General features: G+C 53.4%; 1 protein-coding gene across 1 annotated transcript; it reads right to left on the reverse strand.

Moving 5' to 3' along the window:
* Positions 1 to 2143: 2143 nt before the first annotated feature.
* Positions 2144 to 17871, reverse strand: LOC142819416 (claudin-16-like). The gene is made up of 3 exons (XM_075906420.1): positions 16717 to 17871; positions 4904 to 5039; positions 2144 to 4046 (listed from the first exon to the last, which is right to left on the reverse strand). The coding sequence occupies exons 1-3, from the start codon at positions 16777 to 16779 to the stop codon at positions 3808 to 3810; spliced, it is 438 nt and encodes a 145-aa protein (XP_075762535.1). The 5' UTR covers positions 16780 to 17871; the 3' UTR covers positions 2144 to 3807.
* Between the last annotated feature and the right edge of the window lie 411 nt (positions 17872 to 18282).

Below are 18282 nucleotides of genomic sequence, written 5' to 3' on the forward strand. Positions count from 1 at the left end.
GCAGCCATCCAGTATGAATAGCCCAGTTCATAGGTCACCCCCGGGATGCCAAGGCTGACCTGAAAGGGAAGGTAGGCAGTGAGCTCTGTGGGGTACAAGGGACTGGCCACAAGCACCAGGAAGATGTGATACATTTACTGGGGTAAACGCTGTAGGAGTTATGGGGGCAGTTCTCTCAGGCTGTGCTGCACAGGAGGTCAGACTGGTCTTGGAATGTCTGACCGCTCCCTTCTAGGTCCCAGGCCTGTCTCTTGCAGCGGACTCATGCCATTCTCCCGCTCCTAGCCTGGAGCTCAGCATGTGAACCAGGATCACCAAAGCCCCAGAAGATCAGTCAAGGAGGCAGAGAACGAAGGAAGTGTCAGACCGGCTCAGAAGAGACAGGTCCCAGGCGAGGGGTGGAGCACTGACCCCAGCGATCCCTGACACCAGGCAAAACAGAGCGTTTCCACACTGCAAAGCACTAAGAACCCACCTGTCATCGACTCTATGCCCTCCGATGCTAGAGCTGTCCAGTCCAGGGCGCTCTGCGTGGCACAGGTGACTCTGCGGTCATGCTCACATTTCCCGGGGTGTCCACACACAGGTCTGGTTGTCAGACACGCTACCTTGGGTGCTCCCCACAGACACCACAGTGAGGCATCACAGGCAGCATTCAATGCAATTCGTTAATCACACACCTGGTGTCACTGAACGTGCCCTAGACACCACACAATCACTCACCTTCTGCATTTCACTGGGCCGGGTTTGCCGACTGGGGCCTCCATATTTCAGGGTGTCTCATTGCAGGTGGAATTTTGATCACTCATCTTTTGGTGTCCACGAATCACCACGCACCTGTCCCTGAGCACTCACCTGACCCTGAGCAGCTGCTCTTATCAACTGCCCGTCGTCAACTCATCTCCCTTATCATCTTCTTGGAATGGCCAGCTCCAACCTCACCCCTGGGAAAAGCCAAGCTTCAGAGATCAAGGCTTATTGCTTCACACTGGTGTAAGATTTGGGCACTTATTCAGAGGAAGAAAGATGGCAGAAAACCTTTGCAAATAACATGCTGAGATTTTGCGCCAGTATGTAAGGGGAAATGATGTGTGGAGAGGATCTAATAGGAAACAGTGGACAGTTTATGGAGAACCAAAGACAACAAATGTAATAAAATCCCAGTTATTTTAGTGGCACAGCATGTGATTAGGGTGATAGAGGACAGACCAGGCACATGTCTCTTGGCAGAACATCCTTTATGGTGTCTGGCTTCCTGGCTGGTTATTAGGAGATGGAGGGACAATACTGAGCAAGACCTCAGAGCTCTTAATGTGAATTACCATCAACAGAAAAAATACACTCTGAGGTTATGTCTACATTGCCAGGTTATTTCCAGATAAGTTACTTTGAAATACCAACTCCCACAATAACTATTCTGAAATAAGCTTATTCTGCTTGGGTTCGTCTATACAGCGCAGCTAATTTGGAATAACGCACGTTATCCCAAAATAACATTCTGCGTGTCTTAACAGCACTCCTGCTATTTCAAAATACATTCAAAATAACAAGCTTCTTATTCCATCTTCCTGTGACAAGCAGGGATTTATTTTGAAATAAGTGCTGTGTAGTCGGCGCCAAATTTCGAAATAAGCTATTTCGCTACTGTGCAGACGTACCCCTTCATAAGCAGGAATTATTATTTCGAAATTACAGGCTTCGTTGTGTGGACTCTCAGGGTGTGTCTAGACTACAGGGATTTTTCTAAAAAAGTGGCCTTTTTTAGAAAAATCTTTACCTGTGTCTAGACTGCTGCCGCATTCTGTCAACAGTAAATCGAAAGTACGCAGCAGTTTTTTTGACCACGGAACACCTTGTTTTACAAGGAAGAATGCCTTTTTTCGAAAGTGCTCTTTCGAAAAAAGGCGCTATGTAATGCAAACAGTGCTTTTTCAAAAGAGAACATCCAGACTGCCTGGGTGCTCTCTTCTGAAACAGTGGCTTGCTTTTTCGAAAGGACTGGTTGTAGTCTAGACGCTGTTTTGAAAGAAGCTTGCAGTCTAGACTTAGTCTCACCTTGTTATCATATGTATAGTAGCCCAATGTCTGTGACTTTGTAACGTTGAAACGCTGGCTGTTCCCTCTGGGCAGCACTGTTGCCTCCCGCCATGGTGCTTGGTTGACTTCTGCACCGCTCAGCCAGGCCATTGTGCGGGAACGCAGAAGTCAGCCGAGCGCCACAGCAGGAGGCAACAGCGCCACCCAGAGGGAACAGCCAGAGGGCGGGGCCTGGACGAGTGTGTGTCTCTGATGTCAGGAAAGGGCGCCGGATTCAAAAGGAGGAAAGTGGAGCAGACACAGAGGACACAGAGGCGACAGAGAGGAGAATGGAGGAGGCGGAGAGGAGGCAGAGGACAGCGAGCGAGAGAGACACAGCAGGAAAAGGAGAAGAGAAACACAGAGAGGCAGGAGGGGAAGAAGAGAAAGAGAAAGAGACGGAGAGAGAGGCAGGAGGAGGAGAAGAGAGAGAATGGCCTTTTGAGCCACTTGCTCCTGCGCGGCGGCCTGGCTGAGTGGCACAGAAGTCAGCTGAGAACCATGGCGGGAGGCGAAGGGGGACGGGGTGGGGCCTGGATGAGCATACATCCTCAACAGAGACAAAGGAGAGCGGAGAGAGAGTGAGAGGCGGGAGGGGAAGAAGAGAAAGAGAGACGGAGAGAGAGGCAGAAGGCGGAGGAGAGCTGAGAGCGAGGGGGAGGCAGTAGGAGGAGGAGGAGAGAGAGACCGGAGGCTCAGGAGAGAAGACCGATGTGGAGGAGAGACCTGAAAATCCCGTCTTATGAGGGCTAATTGGCTAGTTTTGAAATAAGAGGAGTTATTTCAAAGCAACTCCCCAGTGCAGACGTGCCCTGACAGAAAGAGAAGAGGTTTATTCCGAGCACAGCCCAGGACCACTCCGGTTATAGAGGTAGGGAGCAACAGTGGTTAGAATTCACTCCACCAAGCCTTGGCACAGCAATGCCTAGAACTGGCCATGTGCTGTGGCCCAGCTAAGCGTGACCCACAGATGTGAGAGGCCAGACATTCCTCAAGCATTGTTTTTCTTTAGCTGTGAAAATCTTCCTTGTGGTGTGCCCAGCAGACCAGCGCTAAGCTCCCATCACATACACACCAGCCACAGCTGCACGGTGGCCCGGGGTTGTGTTGCCACTAGGGAGTGAAAAGAAACAGGAAGTAGAGCAAATACGCACACCTGAGAACTGCCAGCTTTGCAGACGCCGCTGGCTGGAGAGGGCCTGACCGGGGCCTCCGGAGACACGGTGGTGAGATGAGACCTGCACTCACCCAGGGCCAGTCTGAGGGATGCAAAGGTCTGTACTGGGGAGTGGAGGGCTGAGAGCAGGAAAGCAGCAGACAGGAGGTGCCAGAAGGTGCAAGAGCAAATAGGAGGGATCTTATGCCCTGCGTCAGGTGGCCGCACTATCACCCCCTGTCCTGGCATACTGGTGATGCCACCTGCAAGCGAGAGGGACTCCAGGATCGCTCACCTTGGGGCTGAGTCCGGCCAGCAGCTGGGTAAAATCCTGGCTTGTCTCACCTCAAGAGAGTCTTGCCATGAGTCCAGGGGGGCTGGGCTTTCTCCCACTGTCACCAGGCAGAGGCCAGGTGCTGGTGAGGCGAGATGCCTTTCGGGCATTCCAGGGCCTGCCTACCAGCGGGGGGTGGCTAAAAGCTGCTCTTACTGAAGCCAGGTTCAAAACTCCCACGGACACCCCCTGGGGCCAGGGCTCGGCACTTTCCCAGTCCCTCCCCAGCGCCCTGAGCCAGTTATCGGGAGCGAACCACCGACAGCGCCTTGCCGCAGCCCTGGGAGTTACCAGAGCAAAGCCCCTTTGATGGGCTGCTTTTACCTCCCAGAAGGAAAAGGGTCCCGGCAGCCAGGGAAAGCTGATGTTTCTGCTCCCTGATCAGCCTGGTGCATTTCATTCCCGCGATGAAACAGGGCACCGCGCCCAGGCACAGAAGGCCAGTCACGATCGCCAAGGCACGAGTAACCACCAGGGCCGCTGGAAAGATAAGAGCCACACAGGGTCTGAACCCTGCTAACAACTGTTATGGCTACCAGGGAATGGTCACCACTGAACGCCCAGCCAGCGAAAGCCAGGGAAATGCCAGGAGAGCCAGGCCAGGTGCTGCAGCAGAGCAAGAGCCAATGTAGCCAAGGTTCTGTCCACACATAGAAGGAAAAACTAGTCCCCTCTCCAGAAAGCTTCCCAAGAGGTTCTAGCTGTGGTCAGCAGTCCCTCCAAGGCTATGTCTACACTACAAGATTTTGGCGCAAAAACTAGCGGAGCGTCCACACGTCAAGTGCGTTTTTGCACACACACAAAAATACAGTAAATCCACAGGACAGAGGGCTTTTGCTGGTAGAGTTATTTCTCTCCCCACGAGGAATAACTCCTCTTTGCGCTACAGCTATTGCACAAAAAGGCTTGTGTGGACACTCCGCAGGGGTGCCTTGTGCAAAAGAGCCCATCAGAAAAAGTACACGAGCTTTCTTGCACAAGAGTGTCCATGCAGCGTGGTGCTCTCTGGCGCAAAAGCACATCACTTTTGCGATGCGCTTTTGAGGTGTGGACGCACTTTTGCAAAAGAAGTTTTTGCGGAAGATCTCTGCCACAAAAAGCTTCTGCACAAAAACCCTGCAGTGTAGACAAAGCCCAAGAGCCCAGAGTGGGGGGCGTCAGAGAATTCCTGCAGGTCTGGCGCAGATCCCAGGCCTGGGAATCCCCTGGGGATGGACCCGTTAGAGAAACGCACCCCCCTTGCCGGATACTTCTTATGTTCTCAATTAAAATGCTGGTCAAACTCAGCTGGCTTCCCGGGCCACCCTGAGCCAGGCACCGCAGTGTGCTTCACTCACCAGCGTGCTCGCCGAGGTAGGAGACGGGGATGCCGCAGGTCCAGAGGTGGGCCATGTTATCAAACACACACTCGCTCCACAGCCCCCGGCACCTGGCGCTCAGCCCCACGGAGGAGTGGGGGTCCTTGGCATCCTGCTGCAGAGGAGAAGGAAATCGTTTCTCCAAGGGCTGGGCCCCATTTCTGCTCTGCCCTCTCATGCCAGGGGGAGGCAGAAGGTCGAGCTGCCTTCCTGCCCCGGCCCCACCTGGAGACATACCCGGAGGCCCTGCCTGAATCACCCAGCAGCTCTGTTCCAGCACAGTGAGGGCCTTGTCTATGACTGGAGCGCCTAGTGTGGGGTGCGGGAGGGCGATTATTTGGGGATAATCCAAATTTTGGTAAGTAATCCAGGGCTGCACTTTTCTATGGAGGGGCTGTGGGGTCTGGGATGGAGACTGGGCACAGAAGGGAGCTCAGGCTAGGGGACTGGGGTGCAGGAGAGTGTGGGGGGTCTGAGAGGGTGTTTGGGTGAAGCAGGGGTTTGTGACCTGGGGCAAGGGATTGGAGTACAGGGTCTAGGAGGTGGTATGGATGCAGGAGAAGATTCTGGCCTGGGGGAGGGTTGTAAGAGGGGTGCAGGATCTGGGAGGGAATTGTGACCTAGGGCAGGGGAGATAGGGGATGCAGAGGTTGTAGGTGGTGACCTAGGGCAGAGAGTTGGGGTGGCAGGTGCAGGTGTAATGCTGGAATTGAACCTGGGACCTCTGGAGCTTAGTGCTTGAGCAAAAAGTGCTCAGCAAAGGCTGTAGGGCAGACTCATCAGTCTCTCTGTAAGACGCCCCAGTGCCACCAGATGGGACAGCACAGCCCCCCCAGCCGGTGTGAAACAAAGGCTCTGCCAGGAGGCGCTTGTCTAGGCAGCTCCCAACCAGCAGCTCAGCGGCACCCTCGGGCAGGCTTACTGAAGGAGAGGTAAGTGCTGATCAGATTTAAAGTGGAGAATGGCGGCTCAGTGACTGCTAAAGCTGAAATCATGTAGGAGCGAGGAGAGGGCTGAGCCGGAGCCCTAGTAGCTAGAGGCAGAGCGTGACAGCCACCACCCCAGCCCTGGGGGGTCTGCACCCACGGCCGTTCATCGGGGCTCTGTCACGGCACAAGCTGGGAACCCGCGGCCCAAGCACAGCAGTTGATGCTCTTGTCCAAAGTCGAGGGTGGGGCTGCGGTAGCGCACGGCCCCCTCCCTCTGCAACCCCGGCCCCCTCCCTGGCACTTCGGCCATGTTGCCCAAGTGGAAAGACTCAGAAGGTTGGCTGAGAGCACCCCAGGGAAGCATGTGGCTGGGCAAGCGGCTGCTGGGGAGCAGGGGCGAAGAGCAGCGCACTCGTCCCTGTGAGAGCTTCTCTGAGCAAAACCCTGGGATGCTTCATGGGAAAGGCCGGGCAGCAGAAAACAGGATTTATCCCATTCCCCTTTCCCTCTCTCCTAGTGCCAGCCCTGCCATGCCCACCCCAGCTGAACCCATTTCCCTGCACTCGGCCCCTCCAACACAAACGTGACAGACACCTGCCCCCCATGTGCATTATGAACATAGAAATATGCATAACTCGGAGATGCGCACGTGACCTATCAACGTTCGTGTTACAATCTGCTGGGTCCGCGTCGCCTATTCTGGAGTCTGCACCACTCTTGTGTGGGAAGTTAGAAATACGCTGCGTGAGTCTGTTTATGGTTTTCAATGTGCTCAGCAGAGTCGTTACTCCTGCCCCAGATGCCTAACAACTTGGTGATCAGCTCAAGGACTTGTAAACAGCCTTGTTTGTCCTGGTAGCCCTGGAGAGGCATGTGACCATACCACCCGGTGCTGGGATCCATGTTGAACCTGGTATTTTTCCGCGGTGGGGGTGGGCCCAGCAGAGAAGGAGCAAGCAGGGCTGGTATAAAGCCCAGAAGTGATCAGCAGACAGGGGCCGTGGTGAGGGAGTCGGTGGCCACGCTCCGGCCAAGGCGGCGAACTGGGGAGAGTGCGGGAAGAGAGGGCTACATGGGAGGATGCTGCAGGCTCCTCTCCAACCATGTGAATGAGAAGGCTGCTAGAGACAGTTGCCATGGAAAGACTTGGTTGTTCTGGAAGGGGGGAGGAGGAAAGACGCGAGTGGCCTGGCCACAGCCAAGCCATGACCCTGAGACCTAGAGAACTGCAGCAGGATCCGCAACAAGCAGCAGAAGGGGCATCGGACCTGGGCAAAGCTAATCCCCTGAGCGGCCAGGAGGAGGCGCCCTAGTGCTGAATGGAACCCAGCTACACCCGCCCCCAGCTGTGGAACCAGCCCTGCCTCCCTGTTTCTTGCGGGGACAGGAGAAGCAGGAGCAGTGGCAACTGGGAAGGGCCCTGCACTCTGACGTAGCCTCCAAACGCCCCTCCCCTCCTGCCCCCCGTATTTCTCTCCCTCTCTCCCCTGTGCCGCTGCAGGGAAGGGGAGGTGGAAAGCGGTGCCTAGGCAGGAGAGCTAACGGATCGGAGGACACAGAGGAGCACTACAGCTGATGCCCACTGGCGGGTGCATCAGAGCAAAGTCCTGTTGCCTTGAGCTCTGTGGCAGCAGCATCACGTGCTCGTGGCCGTTAGTCCTGCCCTGGCTCCGGAGAGACGGACAGGCCATCTCTGGCTGTTCTGCGCGGAGTCAGGGCTGCCTCGTTCCAGCCTCGGGGGCAGTGAGGAGTGAGCAGGGCCAGTACAGGGTCCGTAGGGTGTAGGGGCTCTGGCCCCATTAGACGTAAGGGGAATTTTGCCATTTTGGGAGTTAATGTTGGTGAAATGCAAGTGACAGCTGGAGAGACCCTCCGCTGGGCCGTTTCCGGAGGCTGCGGGGCTCAGGAATGCTGGTCTTCTCAGAAAGTTTCGTCCAAAGGAGAAGGAAGGGCCTGTGACATTTCCAGCTTTTTACACCCGGGCAACAGGTCAACAAGCGTGAATGTCTCCAGCTGCCCCCAGCTGCTTGTTTTCATCAGGGCTGAGTGTTGTTATGACAACTCTTCTTATTTCACAGCAAGGGGATGTGAGCCAGCGGGACGCCTCCTCAGCTAGTCAGCAGGCTCCTCTGTCCTGCGGGGGCCAGGCCTGGCTTGTTTGGGACCCAGGACATCACCGGGAGAATAAGGAGGAGGAGCTACCTGACAATCCAGTTCCCACCGGTTGCAGTTGGTGTTAGATTCCTAATCTGTTCTGGTGCTTTTGTAAGTCCCGTAAGTGCCTCTCTGAGATTAGGTGCTTACACTCCTAAGGGCCAATTTCCAAAGGGACTTCAGGGTCCTGAGTGAACTAAGTCACTTTTTAAAAAATAGATCATAGGCGCCTCAACCTCTTAAGTCTGGACTATTCCACCCCTAGTCTGTGCCCGAAAACAGGACCATTTTTCATCCCTTTGTGAACAGTTCGGCTGTCTCTCGTCTGGCCAGTTTTTCCGGAAAATCAGCCACTTTTCTGGAAAAACATGCCAGCTGACTTTTGTCTTTGTGCAAAAGGGCCAGTGTAGACAGCTCAGATTTGTTTTCTGCAAAAAAGCCGCAATCGTGAAAATAGCGATCGGGGCTTTTTTTGCACAAAAGCGCGTCTAGATTGGCCAGGGACGCTTTTCCGCAAAAAATGCTTTTGTGGAAAAGCGTCCGTGCCAATCTAGACACTCTTTTCTGCAAATGCTTTTAACGGAAAACTTATCCGTTAAAAGCATTTCTGGAAAATCATGCCAGTCTAGATGTAGCCTACAAGTTGACATGCTCAGTGTGGATCGGGAGGAATTGGGTGTCCCATTCTGCCATAACTACACCCCGGTCCCAGCAAGTTCCTCTTGCACTCACTGGTGTCTAACGGCAACGCACTGTGCCTAGTGTGAAAACCATTTCACACCACATTTGGAATTCGGTTCCTTTCAGTGTCATTGGCTGCCACCTGATGAGAAGATAATGGGAGCACCAGGCTATCTCTGTTCTTGTCGCTCTGCCGTTATCCCTCTCTCAGGCCTGAATTCAACCCCAACCTTCCTAACCTTCCCACCCTCTGCACATCACCCGTTTCGCAACCGCTCCCTCTGCTCAGGGAGCCGACAGCCTTGCCGGGCCCTGGGCAGGGTAGGGGGCAGAAGGGGCAGGGCTCCAGTGGTTGGGATGGGGCCAACCAGCCCTCAGAGCCTCCTGATCACAGGATACCTGCGCTCCCCGCCTGGCCTCAATGGCGCTCAGAGCCCGGGGCACTCCAGCGGTGTGGGGCTCTGGCCTCCAACACTGCTGCAGAAGTGGCAGCAGCAGCAGCCTGGAGTCCCAGGCCCTTTTGAATCACCAGGTCCTGGAGCAACTACCTTCCTCCCGCCCCGCCCCCACGCCGGCCTGCCTGCCTCTGCTGTGAACTCCTGCAAACGGGCTCGGAACTGAGCACACTCATCAGGAACCACGGGTGGATTTAATGACAATATTTTCAGCAGCACTTCCTGCCCCGTTGCTTAGGCAGCCCGGGGGGGGGGGGGGGGAGGCGTTTGCTGTTTTGTCTGCACATGGTCTCTACTGGGCACCTGGGTCCTTGCCACGAGCAGTGACGAGGAATTTACAGCCAAGCAACGCGCGGGAGCGGCTGAAATGCTCCCTCCCGCTGGTCACTGCGAAGCATTTGCCGGCAGGGAATTTCACCTGCCGTCAATTGCTCCTAGTTCAGGCCTTGGCAGCACCTCCCCATCCTCTCTCATGCCGCTGGGCTGAGAGAATATGGTGAGGGAAGGACGTGGCGTCCGCAGGTTTCGCCCCCTTACTCTTCACCCCCAACCCCACTTCCTGATGGCATGTAGGGGGGTTGTGGTGCATACAGAGCCGCCCCATGCACAGGACAATCTGGGGCAGCCCCCATCGCTCGGTGCTTCGGGGGAGGCAGACGCATGGGACATGGGCAGCCAAGGGGCTAGCGGGGGCCTGATGCCTGCAGCAGGGGTCAGACCCGCACACACTGGCGGTGGTGAGAAGTGGAATGGCCCAGCCCCAGCCTGCTCCCAGCATCGCTTGAGGGAGGGGACTGGGGGGAAGCTGTGGAGGGGGCAGGGTAAACCAGAGGCAGCACAAGGCCTCTTCTCACCATGCTGCCTGGGGTGTAGGAGGGGGTTGTCCCAGGCCCTGCACCCCCTAGGGATGGCCCTATTTTGAGTGAGTCAAATTGCCATATGCCTTGAGTGGCTCTTTTCCTCTCTGGCCCTCACCTGACCCCCGGCTCTCACCCACAGCTCCAAGTATCCCCTAAGCCACTCCAGAGGGCTCTTTAGCCTTTGTTGGCTGTCTGGTCATTCCCAGGATGGGTGGGACTTGAGCTGTCAAGGGGGAGAATGGGACTTGAACCCACCACCTTGTGCTCTCCAGGCAAATCCCCTAGCTCACTCCAGAACCCAGCCCACCTACCTATCTTCAGGGTGTCCCCTCCCACACTCTGAACCCCTTGGCCCAAGACCAGAGCCTGCACCTCAACCCCCCCCCCCACCCCAGCCTGGTGAAAGTGAATGAGATTGGGGGCTGGAGTGAGCAGGGTGGGGCCTCGGAGAAGGGGTGGAGCAGGGGCAGGGCCTCAAGGAAGGAAATGGGGGAAGCGTATTTTGGTTTGAGGTAGATCTTACATTGCACTTCAACTGAAAAAGTGACTTTGTGGTTAAAACAGTTGGAGACCCCTGCTGCAAGGCGCTGCAAGACTATTCATAATTTTTAAGTTACAGACTAACTCAGCTCCCCCTCAAGCTGTCTCCCATTTCAGTCAACCCTCATGGACATGTCATTCAGGCACATTTCTCTTCCACAGTCTGTAGTGGTGGGAGGAGCGGCAAAACTCCAGGGCAAGATTGCCGCTGGCTGTCGTAGCTACAAGCCTGCGCGCAGGTAGCCTGGGATGTTGGTGATACATCCATGACCTGGGGGCCGCAGGGAAGCTCAGCGCCACCCTGTGGCAGAGCAGCCCTTTGTAAGGATCGCGCTGCTCTCCCTTTGTAAGGGAAGGGGCGAGACAAGGAGCCTCGCACATGCCTCCCAAAGCACCTTTGGCAGCTCACGTGGCTGGCAGCTCGTCCACAACACAGTCAAAAACCAAAGATCACTCAGCAGCACCGAGATTGCTGCTGGGAACGTCAGGAGTCCGACAGACGAAGACGATACTTCTCAGTTGGAAAGACGAGCAGCTGGCCTGGTACAACCCTGCCTCTGCAGCACTCAGTGGGCCCCTTGGCAGATGAGGGCGTTGTCACAGAACCGGTGGGCGGATGCACCTTCTTTTGGAAGGGAAAAGACCCACAGGAAGACCCTGTGGAGGGGGAAACTCTTGTTCCAAACTCTTGCACTTCCTCCCGGGCATCAGGGACAGACTCGTGAAACTCCAGCTGCTGCTAAGAAAGTCGTGATTTGCTACCCTCCCCCATGCAATGCGCCCACCTGAGCAAGCTCCGTCCGATGCTAAGGAACAGCGCTGCTCTCCGCTCGGCAAGGCAGCACCCCAACGTAACAAACGAATCACCCTAGGAGACTTCACTGCGAGAGCAGGCAAAGAGAACAGCTGGACAAAATGGCTTTAGAGAATAAATGAGCATGATCTCCTGCTTGTAGGCAAGTGTGCAGGACACAGCCTGACAATCGCAAAGACAGGATGTCCCAGCTATACATCCAGGATACAGTCCAAAAAACGTGGATGTACAGCGAAACGATGTCAAGCGGGGAATTTTTTTCCCGCGCCTGACTTCCATTTGTGCACATTGGGGGGGGGAGGTGTGATAGAAGAGCAGGGAATAGGAGGACTCATAAAGCATCAGTTCCTACAAGTGTGAATGATGCTAGTGCAGAACCGATGTATACCGGGGCAACTTATAGCGGGGATGCCCTGTGCCATCTTCTGACTGCCCGTCGAGCCCCGCCCCCGGGGTCTGCCGGCTGCCACCCATGGCTCCACAGAAGCATGTACAGAGCCCACGACTCAGTCTTCAACATTATAAGGCTTAAAGCAAAATAAAAGGCACCGGACAATCGACAAGAGAAACGCTCTTTGCAGGTAATTGGGCTCCCCGGCGCGAGATCTCCAGGGCGTCATAGATCGTGTCACTGAAGCATCACAGTTGTTTGGCCTTGCAACAAGCCTGGGGGAAACTGGGGTGTTGCCTCAATCTTCTTCCTCACTCTCTGTCCATCTCCTGGCGTAGTCATTAGTGGAATCCAACTAAAGCAAGTTCACAGTTTTGACTGTCTCCGCAGCAACATCTCCAGGGATTGAGCTCTTGACAAAGATGGCAGACAGGACCCAGAAAGCTGCTCAGGCACTAAGAAAGCTATGTAACAAAGTCCTACAACCCCCAACACAGCCCTCTCCATCACCCACAATCAAACTTTACAAAGCTGTTGTGCTCACATCTCTCCCCTATGGCTGTGAGACTGGACAAATGGCGAACCAAACAGCTGGAGGCCTTCCATATGTGGCTTCTACAAGCCATTATGGGGATCCGCTGGCAGGTCAAAATTACCAAGCCGGAGGTTCACCAAAAGTCAAATGCCATAAGCATCAAGGCCAGGCTGATACAAGCACTGGGATGTCTGAACATTGACTCCCCAGAAAAGTTTTCTACGGCGAATTGGCACAAGGACATGACAAAGCCTGCCCAGAAAATTTTACAAGGCCAGATCAGGAACAGCCTACATTTCGGGACAACAAAACCAGGTGATCTGGAGAAAGCTGCATCAGATTGATCAGCCTGGTGGCGTACACCACTCAGCTTTGAGGAGCACAGAAATAATTTACTGGTAGCAGCACGCGGAGAGTGTCCTCCTGTTGCTGTAGCTACCAAGAAGCTGACCAGTGAGGAGCATGAGCATCCCACTTTGGACTCAGAATTGCTCAGGATCCACACAAAGAGGTGGCATGAAAATGTCATCGCCGAGCCAACGGACTAGGGGAGAGATAACAATGTTAAGCAGCAGCAGCACTAGCCCACAGAGAAAGGGCAGGTCTGGGGGTGAATGAGCTACCTTGGGAATCAGGGGAGCTGTATTCATTTGCCAGCTGTATCACACATGCCGTGTGACCCTGGGCAAGTCCTCACACGCAAAGTATTGGGCAGCCAAGTCCTAGTTTTGGGCTTTGCTATGATGCACAAAACTCATGTTGACTCCTAGAGGTGCCAACACACATTCGGTGCCTAAGATTTGCCAATAACCTCGGCACGTTTGTTGCTGCCTCTTAGCATGCACAGTGCTGCCTCCCTCTGGGCACCCAGGCTACTACCTTGCCCCGAGTCACATGGCTAGCTAGCCACCAACCAGAGAAGGCAGGTGTTGGCCCAGCCTAGTCGCACACAGGGCCCAATCTGGCAGGTGTGGTCAGAGGGCACCTGCCAGGGCAGGAAGGGAGGGCAGAAACCCAGGGCAGTAGGAAGGGACAGCTCAGTGGTTTGAGCATTGGCCTGCTAAGCCCAGGATTGTGAGCTCAGTCCTTGAGGACCATTTAGGGATCTGGGGCAAATCTGTCCGGGATGGTCCTTGGTCCTGTCATAGGGGCAGGGAGACTGGACTTGATTCGATGGCCTCTCAAGGTCCCTTCCAACTCTATGAGATGGGTCTGTCTCCATGTCTATTAGCACAGTGGTTACATAGTCACATGACTGTGGGAGACGCCAATGATGTCCCCTCACCTGAGGGGGAGAAGGGATTGGAACGGAACAGGGATGTGCCATCTCTTCGCTGAATGCCCAAACCACTGAGCTTTTGGGGTGTCTCCCCTATTGTGAAAGCCTGGATCCTGGCTCTTCCATCTGTTTCAGTGAGGTGGCAAAATTTGTAGCTGATACTACAAGACAGTTAAGACCAAAGCAGACTGTGAAGAGCTTCAAAAAGATCTCTCCAAACCAAGTGACTGGACAACAAAATGGCAAATAATTTTAATGTGGATAATGTAAAGTAATGCACATTGGAAACAATAATCCCAACTATACATACAATATGATGGGGACTCATTTGGCTACAACTAGTCAAGAGTGAGATCTTGGAGTCATTGTGGATAGTTCTCTGAAAACATCCACTCCGTGTGCAGCGGCCGTCAAATAAGCAAACAGAATATTAGGAATAATTTGAAAAGGGATTGAGAATAAAACAGAGAATATCTTATTGCTCTATATAAAACCATGATACGGCCACATCTTGAATACTGCGTACAGATGTAGTCACCTCATCTCAAAAAAAAGATATATTGGCATTGGAAAAGGTTCAGAAAAGTGCAACAAAAATGATTAGGGGATTGGAATGAAGAGATTAAAAAACTGGGATTTTTCAGTTTAGAAAAGAGGAGACTAAGGGGGGATATGATAGAGGTTTATAAAATCATGACTGGTGTGGAAAAAGTGAATAAGGAAATGTTATTTACCTATTCCCACAATATCAGAACTAGGTGTCTCCAAATGAAATTAATAGGTAGTAGGTTTAAAACAAGCAAAGGGAAGTTTTTCTTCACACAGAGCACGGTCGGTCTCTGGCACTCTTTGCCAGAGGAGGTTGTGAAGACCAGGACTTTAATAGGGTTCAAGAAAGAGCTATATAAATTAATCTAAATTCATCTGAGGTAAGTAGGATGAAGTTTAATAGGGATAAATGCAAAATACTCCACTTAGGAAGGAATAATCCATTTCACACATAGGGAATAGTAAGTGACTGTCTAGGAAGGAGTCCTGCAGAAAGGAATCTAGGGGTCATCGTGGACTACAAGCTAAATATGAGTCAACAGTGTGACACTGTTCCAAAAAAAGCAAACATGATTCTGGGCTGCAATAACAGGAGTGTTGTGAGCAAGACACAAGAAATCATTCTTCTGCTCTACTCTGCACTGATTAGGCCTCAGCTGGAGTATTGTGTCCAGTTCTGGGCACCGCATTTCAAGAAAGATGTGGAGAAATTGCAGAAGGTCCAGAGAAGAGCACAACAAGAATGATGAAAGGTCTAGAATACATGAGCTATGAGGGAAAGCTGAAGGAATTGGACTTGTTTAGTTTGGAAAAGAGAAGACAGAGGGGACATGAGAGCCGTTTTTAGGTATCTAAAAGGGTGTTGTCACAGGAAGGAGGGGGGGAAATTGTTCTCCTTGGCCTCTGATGATAGAAGCAATGGGCTTAAATTGCAGCAAGGGCAGTTTAAGTTGGACATTAGGAAAAACTTCCTAAGTGTTGGGGTGGTTAAACACTGGAATAAATTGCCTAGGGAGGTTGTGGAATCTCCGTCACTGGAGATATTTAAGAGGAGGTTAGACAGACACCTGTCAGGGATGATCTAGATCATGGGTTCCCAAACTGGGGGGTGTGCCAGAATTCCAGGGGGGGTGCAAGGTGATCCAGCTCCCCCTCCCCCCCATCAAGTTTTGCTGCCTCTGACAGTGTTTTGGGGTTTTTTTCCCCCTCAAGTTTTGCTGCTATTTTGGGGGAGCGCGTGAGGGTTTTTCAAAATTCAAAAAGTTTGAGAACCACTGCCCTAGAATGTATCCCTCTTCCCACTTAACGGATTAGAAACTGGTGCATTGACTTTGGTTGATTAGTTAACTAATGCTGGTAATCTGTTGTGCATTTGATTTGACCTGTATTCCACTGGACTTTTTGATTGGCACAGCAATTTGCTTTGTGTCTTTTTTCTTTAAGCTTAATATTAGCGCAAAATGGATTGAGATGCTGTAAGTTAAGTTTTGTTGCTGGGGGGAGGGCGTGAGGGTCTCAAAAGTCAAACGGGGGTGCAATGCTGAAAGGTTTGGGAACCGCTGAGCTAGATGGTGCTTGGTCCTGCTGTGAGGGCAGGCGACTGGATTTGACGACCTCTATGATTCTATGGAGGTTCCGTCCATCAATGGCTATTAGTCAAGATGAGTAGGGATGGTGTCCCTAGCCTCTGTCAGAGACTGGGACTGGATGACAGGAGAGGAATCACTTGAAGATTCCCGGTTCTGTTCACTCCCTCTGGGGCATCTGGCACTGGCCACTGTGGGCAGACAGGACCTTTGGTCTGACCCAGTCTGGCCGCTCTTATCTGGCAGCTGAGTCCTCTCACCATCAGGCTGCAGAGTCATTCTCAGGCATGTGCTCTCATTCATGTGCGCTCTCGCTCTGGCCCCAACCCTGGAGCCCAATGATTTGAGCCCCCCAAGCATTTCTCATTCAGCCCAGCTCAGCCAGAATCCAGGCCGGGCCGTGACAGCAATGTTGGCACTTGTGTCGTAGACGTTCAGAGCTGGGAGTGGAGCTGATGCAAAGAAAATGGGGTTTGGAAAATGCCTCCCTCTTTCTCCGCAGAAAAATGTAAAATCTGGCTCTAGCCAGCCTGGGCCCACTGTGACTTTAATCTAATCTGCACAGCTCAGTCCAGAGAGGCTCACTCCTGCATCCAGCCCAGCCCCGCCCCGCCAGCTAAGCACGGGCAGCGCTTCAGAAAAACCATCAGTTCTCACTTTGACGCTTGCATCGAGCATTAGAAACAAGCGAGGAGCAACTCCCATTCGCGCCAGCCCGGCCCTCAGAGGCTGCTGCCTTTCCTCTGTGCGATAACACCCCAGCCCCAGCATGCAAACCCAAGTGCTGCCTCCGCTGATGCCTATCCAGGGAGAATAAACCCACCCCGGCTCCCCTGTGGCTGCAACCAAAGTTCCCTTCCGCCGGCCAAATGCAAGGCCCCAGCCACGCCACAGCCAGGCCCATCCCAGGCTCTAAGACTGGGCTGCTTTCACCAGTACATCCCTCCCCTTCTAGACCCCCCTCGCATCGCTCCTGCCCTCTGACAAACCCTGATCCTGATATAAAGCCAGGGACTTACCCGCCAGCAATCCGTTCCCGTGCACAGGGCAAAGAACAGGAGACCCAGGCCTCCTGCGGCCATCCTCAGCCACCGCGACGGGGGGGGGGGGGGGGTCCATTCCTGCTCAGCTGTTCCTGGAGCAGCGCCCCTCCGCCCAGGCAGCCGACGAGAAAACTGAGCCGCAGGCAGCTCGCTGATGGCTACAGAGCCCTTCCACCAGGAGAGCAAAGACCCAGGAAATATTACAGCAGGCAGAGGCCCAAGCCTACATCTCCCCGCAGTGTGCTTGGAAAGGGAGGGCCTGTGGTCGGTGCAATCACCAGCTAATGTGCGCTTATGCACTGATCTCAGAGTCCCTCTCCACAGGTGGGCAAGTATCACGACCTTTGTTTCCAGGGGACACAGCTAAGTTAATGGAAGTCATGATCCACCCACTGGGTCGCGCTACCCCCCCAGCTCTCATTCTCTGCAACTGAGACCTCAGCTCTGCTCTGGCTAATAAAACAATCCTTGGTTACTGGAAGCTCTGGCTCAGAGCAGCTTAAAGTTCAGAACTGAACGGGAAGATGGCTGGACAAACCGCTCAAACCTGGGAAATTTGAAGTGAGGATTAAACTGCAACAGAAATGGAGGAGCCAGCATCCTGCTGGCCTGCGGGATCTTGTGAACGCCTGTTTCAGGTTCTGTGATTTCATGTTGGCTCAGGGGTTTGTGGCTGAGCTGCTGCTGGGAGTGAGGTCAGTCCTCTCGAACGGTCCTCATTGGGCAGGACTGCCCTCACTTTAGTCCCAGTGTCACCTCTGTTCCACACAATGGAGGCTGCACCTTGCTTTTGCTCTTGCAGCCCGTGTTCTACATCCACAAAGCAGGTCTTCTGGTCACAGCCAGGCCGGGGGGAGCTTGTAATAACAAGCAGATGTTTGGGATGGGGAAAGGGACCAGGAAAGAGCCGAAGGAGGGGGGGCTCTGCTACATTTCAAAAGCAAAACCGTTTCTCTGCTGCGCCTCTGCCTCTCCTACCCCCCACGGAGACAAACAGACACAGACAGACAGCCTGGCAGAGAGCTTGTGCAAGGGCACTTTTCCTTAAGAGTTGAAAAATACCTTTGGCTTTTGGTTAGGGTTTTCAGGTGTCCAGTATTTTCGCCTCTTGTCTGGTAAAAAAAATTCAGAAAATACTGGACACCTAAAATGTCAGGTATTTTCTGGTTTTTTTCCCTGCCAGGAGGCAAAAATACTGGACACCTAGCAACTCTATGACACACTTGGCAACTGGGCCCAGCCCCCGGCCCCGGCCCACCTACTTATCTGGTTCCACAGAGAAGCTGCATTCTGGTTTGATCAAGAAAACAAAATGGCCACTGGCAAAAAGCTTAAAGACCAAGGGAAAGCAATGCCTTCCCTGGGTCTTAGTGCTCAACCGCAACCCTGTTCCTATCCCTATTCTGACTGCATGCACTTAAAGGGACCATGCTGCTTTAATGCTGTTTGTTTTGTTTGTTTGCTTAATAACTGAGTCCTTTTTTGGGGGGAGGGGCTCAACAACTTTAGTCTCCCCTAATTTCCCCCCCCCAACAGAATTTT

Source organism: Pelodiscus sinensis, chromosome 23 (assembly GCF_049634645.1).
Source record: "Pelodiscus sinensis isolate JC-2024 chromosome 23, ASM4963464v1, whole genome shotgun sequence".
NCBI classification, from domain to species: domain Eukaryota; kingdom Metazoa; phylum Chordata; order Testudines; family Trionychidae; genus Pelodiscus; species Pelodiscus sinensis.

Bases quoted from the DNA above. Each gene is read 5' to 3' on its own strand.
- LOC142819416 (XM_075906420.1), bottom strand. From the start codon at position 16,779: ATGGCCGCAGGAGGCCTGGGTCTCCTGTTCTTTGCCCTGTGCACGGGA. The intron at 5,040-16,716 runs GTAAGTCCCTGG...TCTCCTCTGCAG, and splicing joins CGGGAACGGATTGCTGGCGG to CAGGATGCCAAGGACCCCCA. The intron at 4,047-4,903 runs GTGAGTGAAGCA...TTATCTTTCCAG, and splicing joins CTACCTCGGCGAGCACGCTG to CGGCCCTGGTGGTTACTCGT.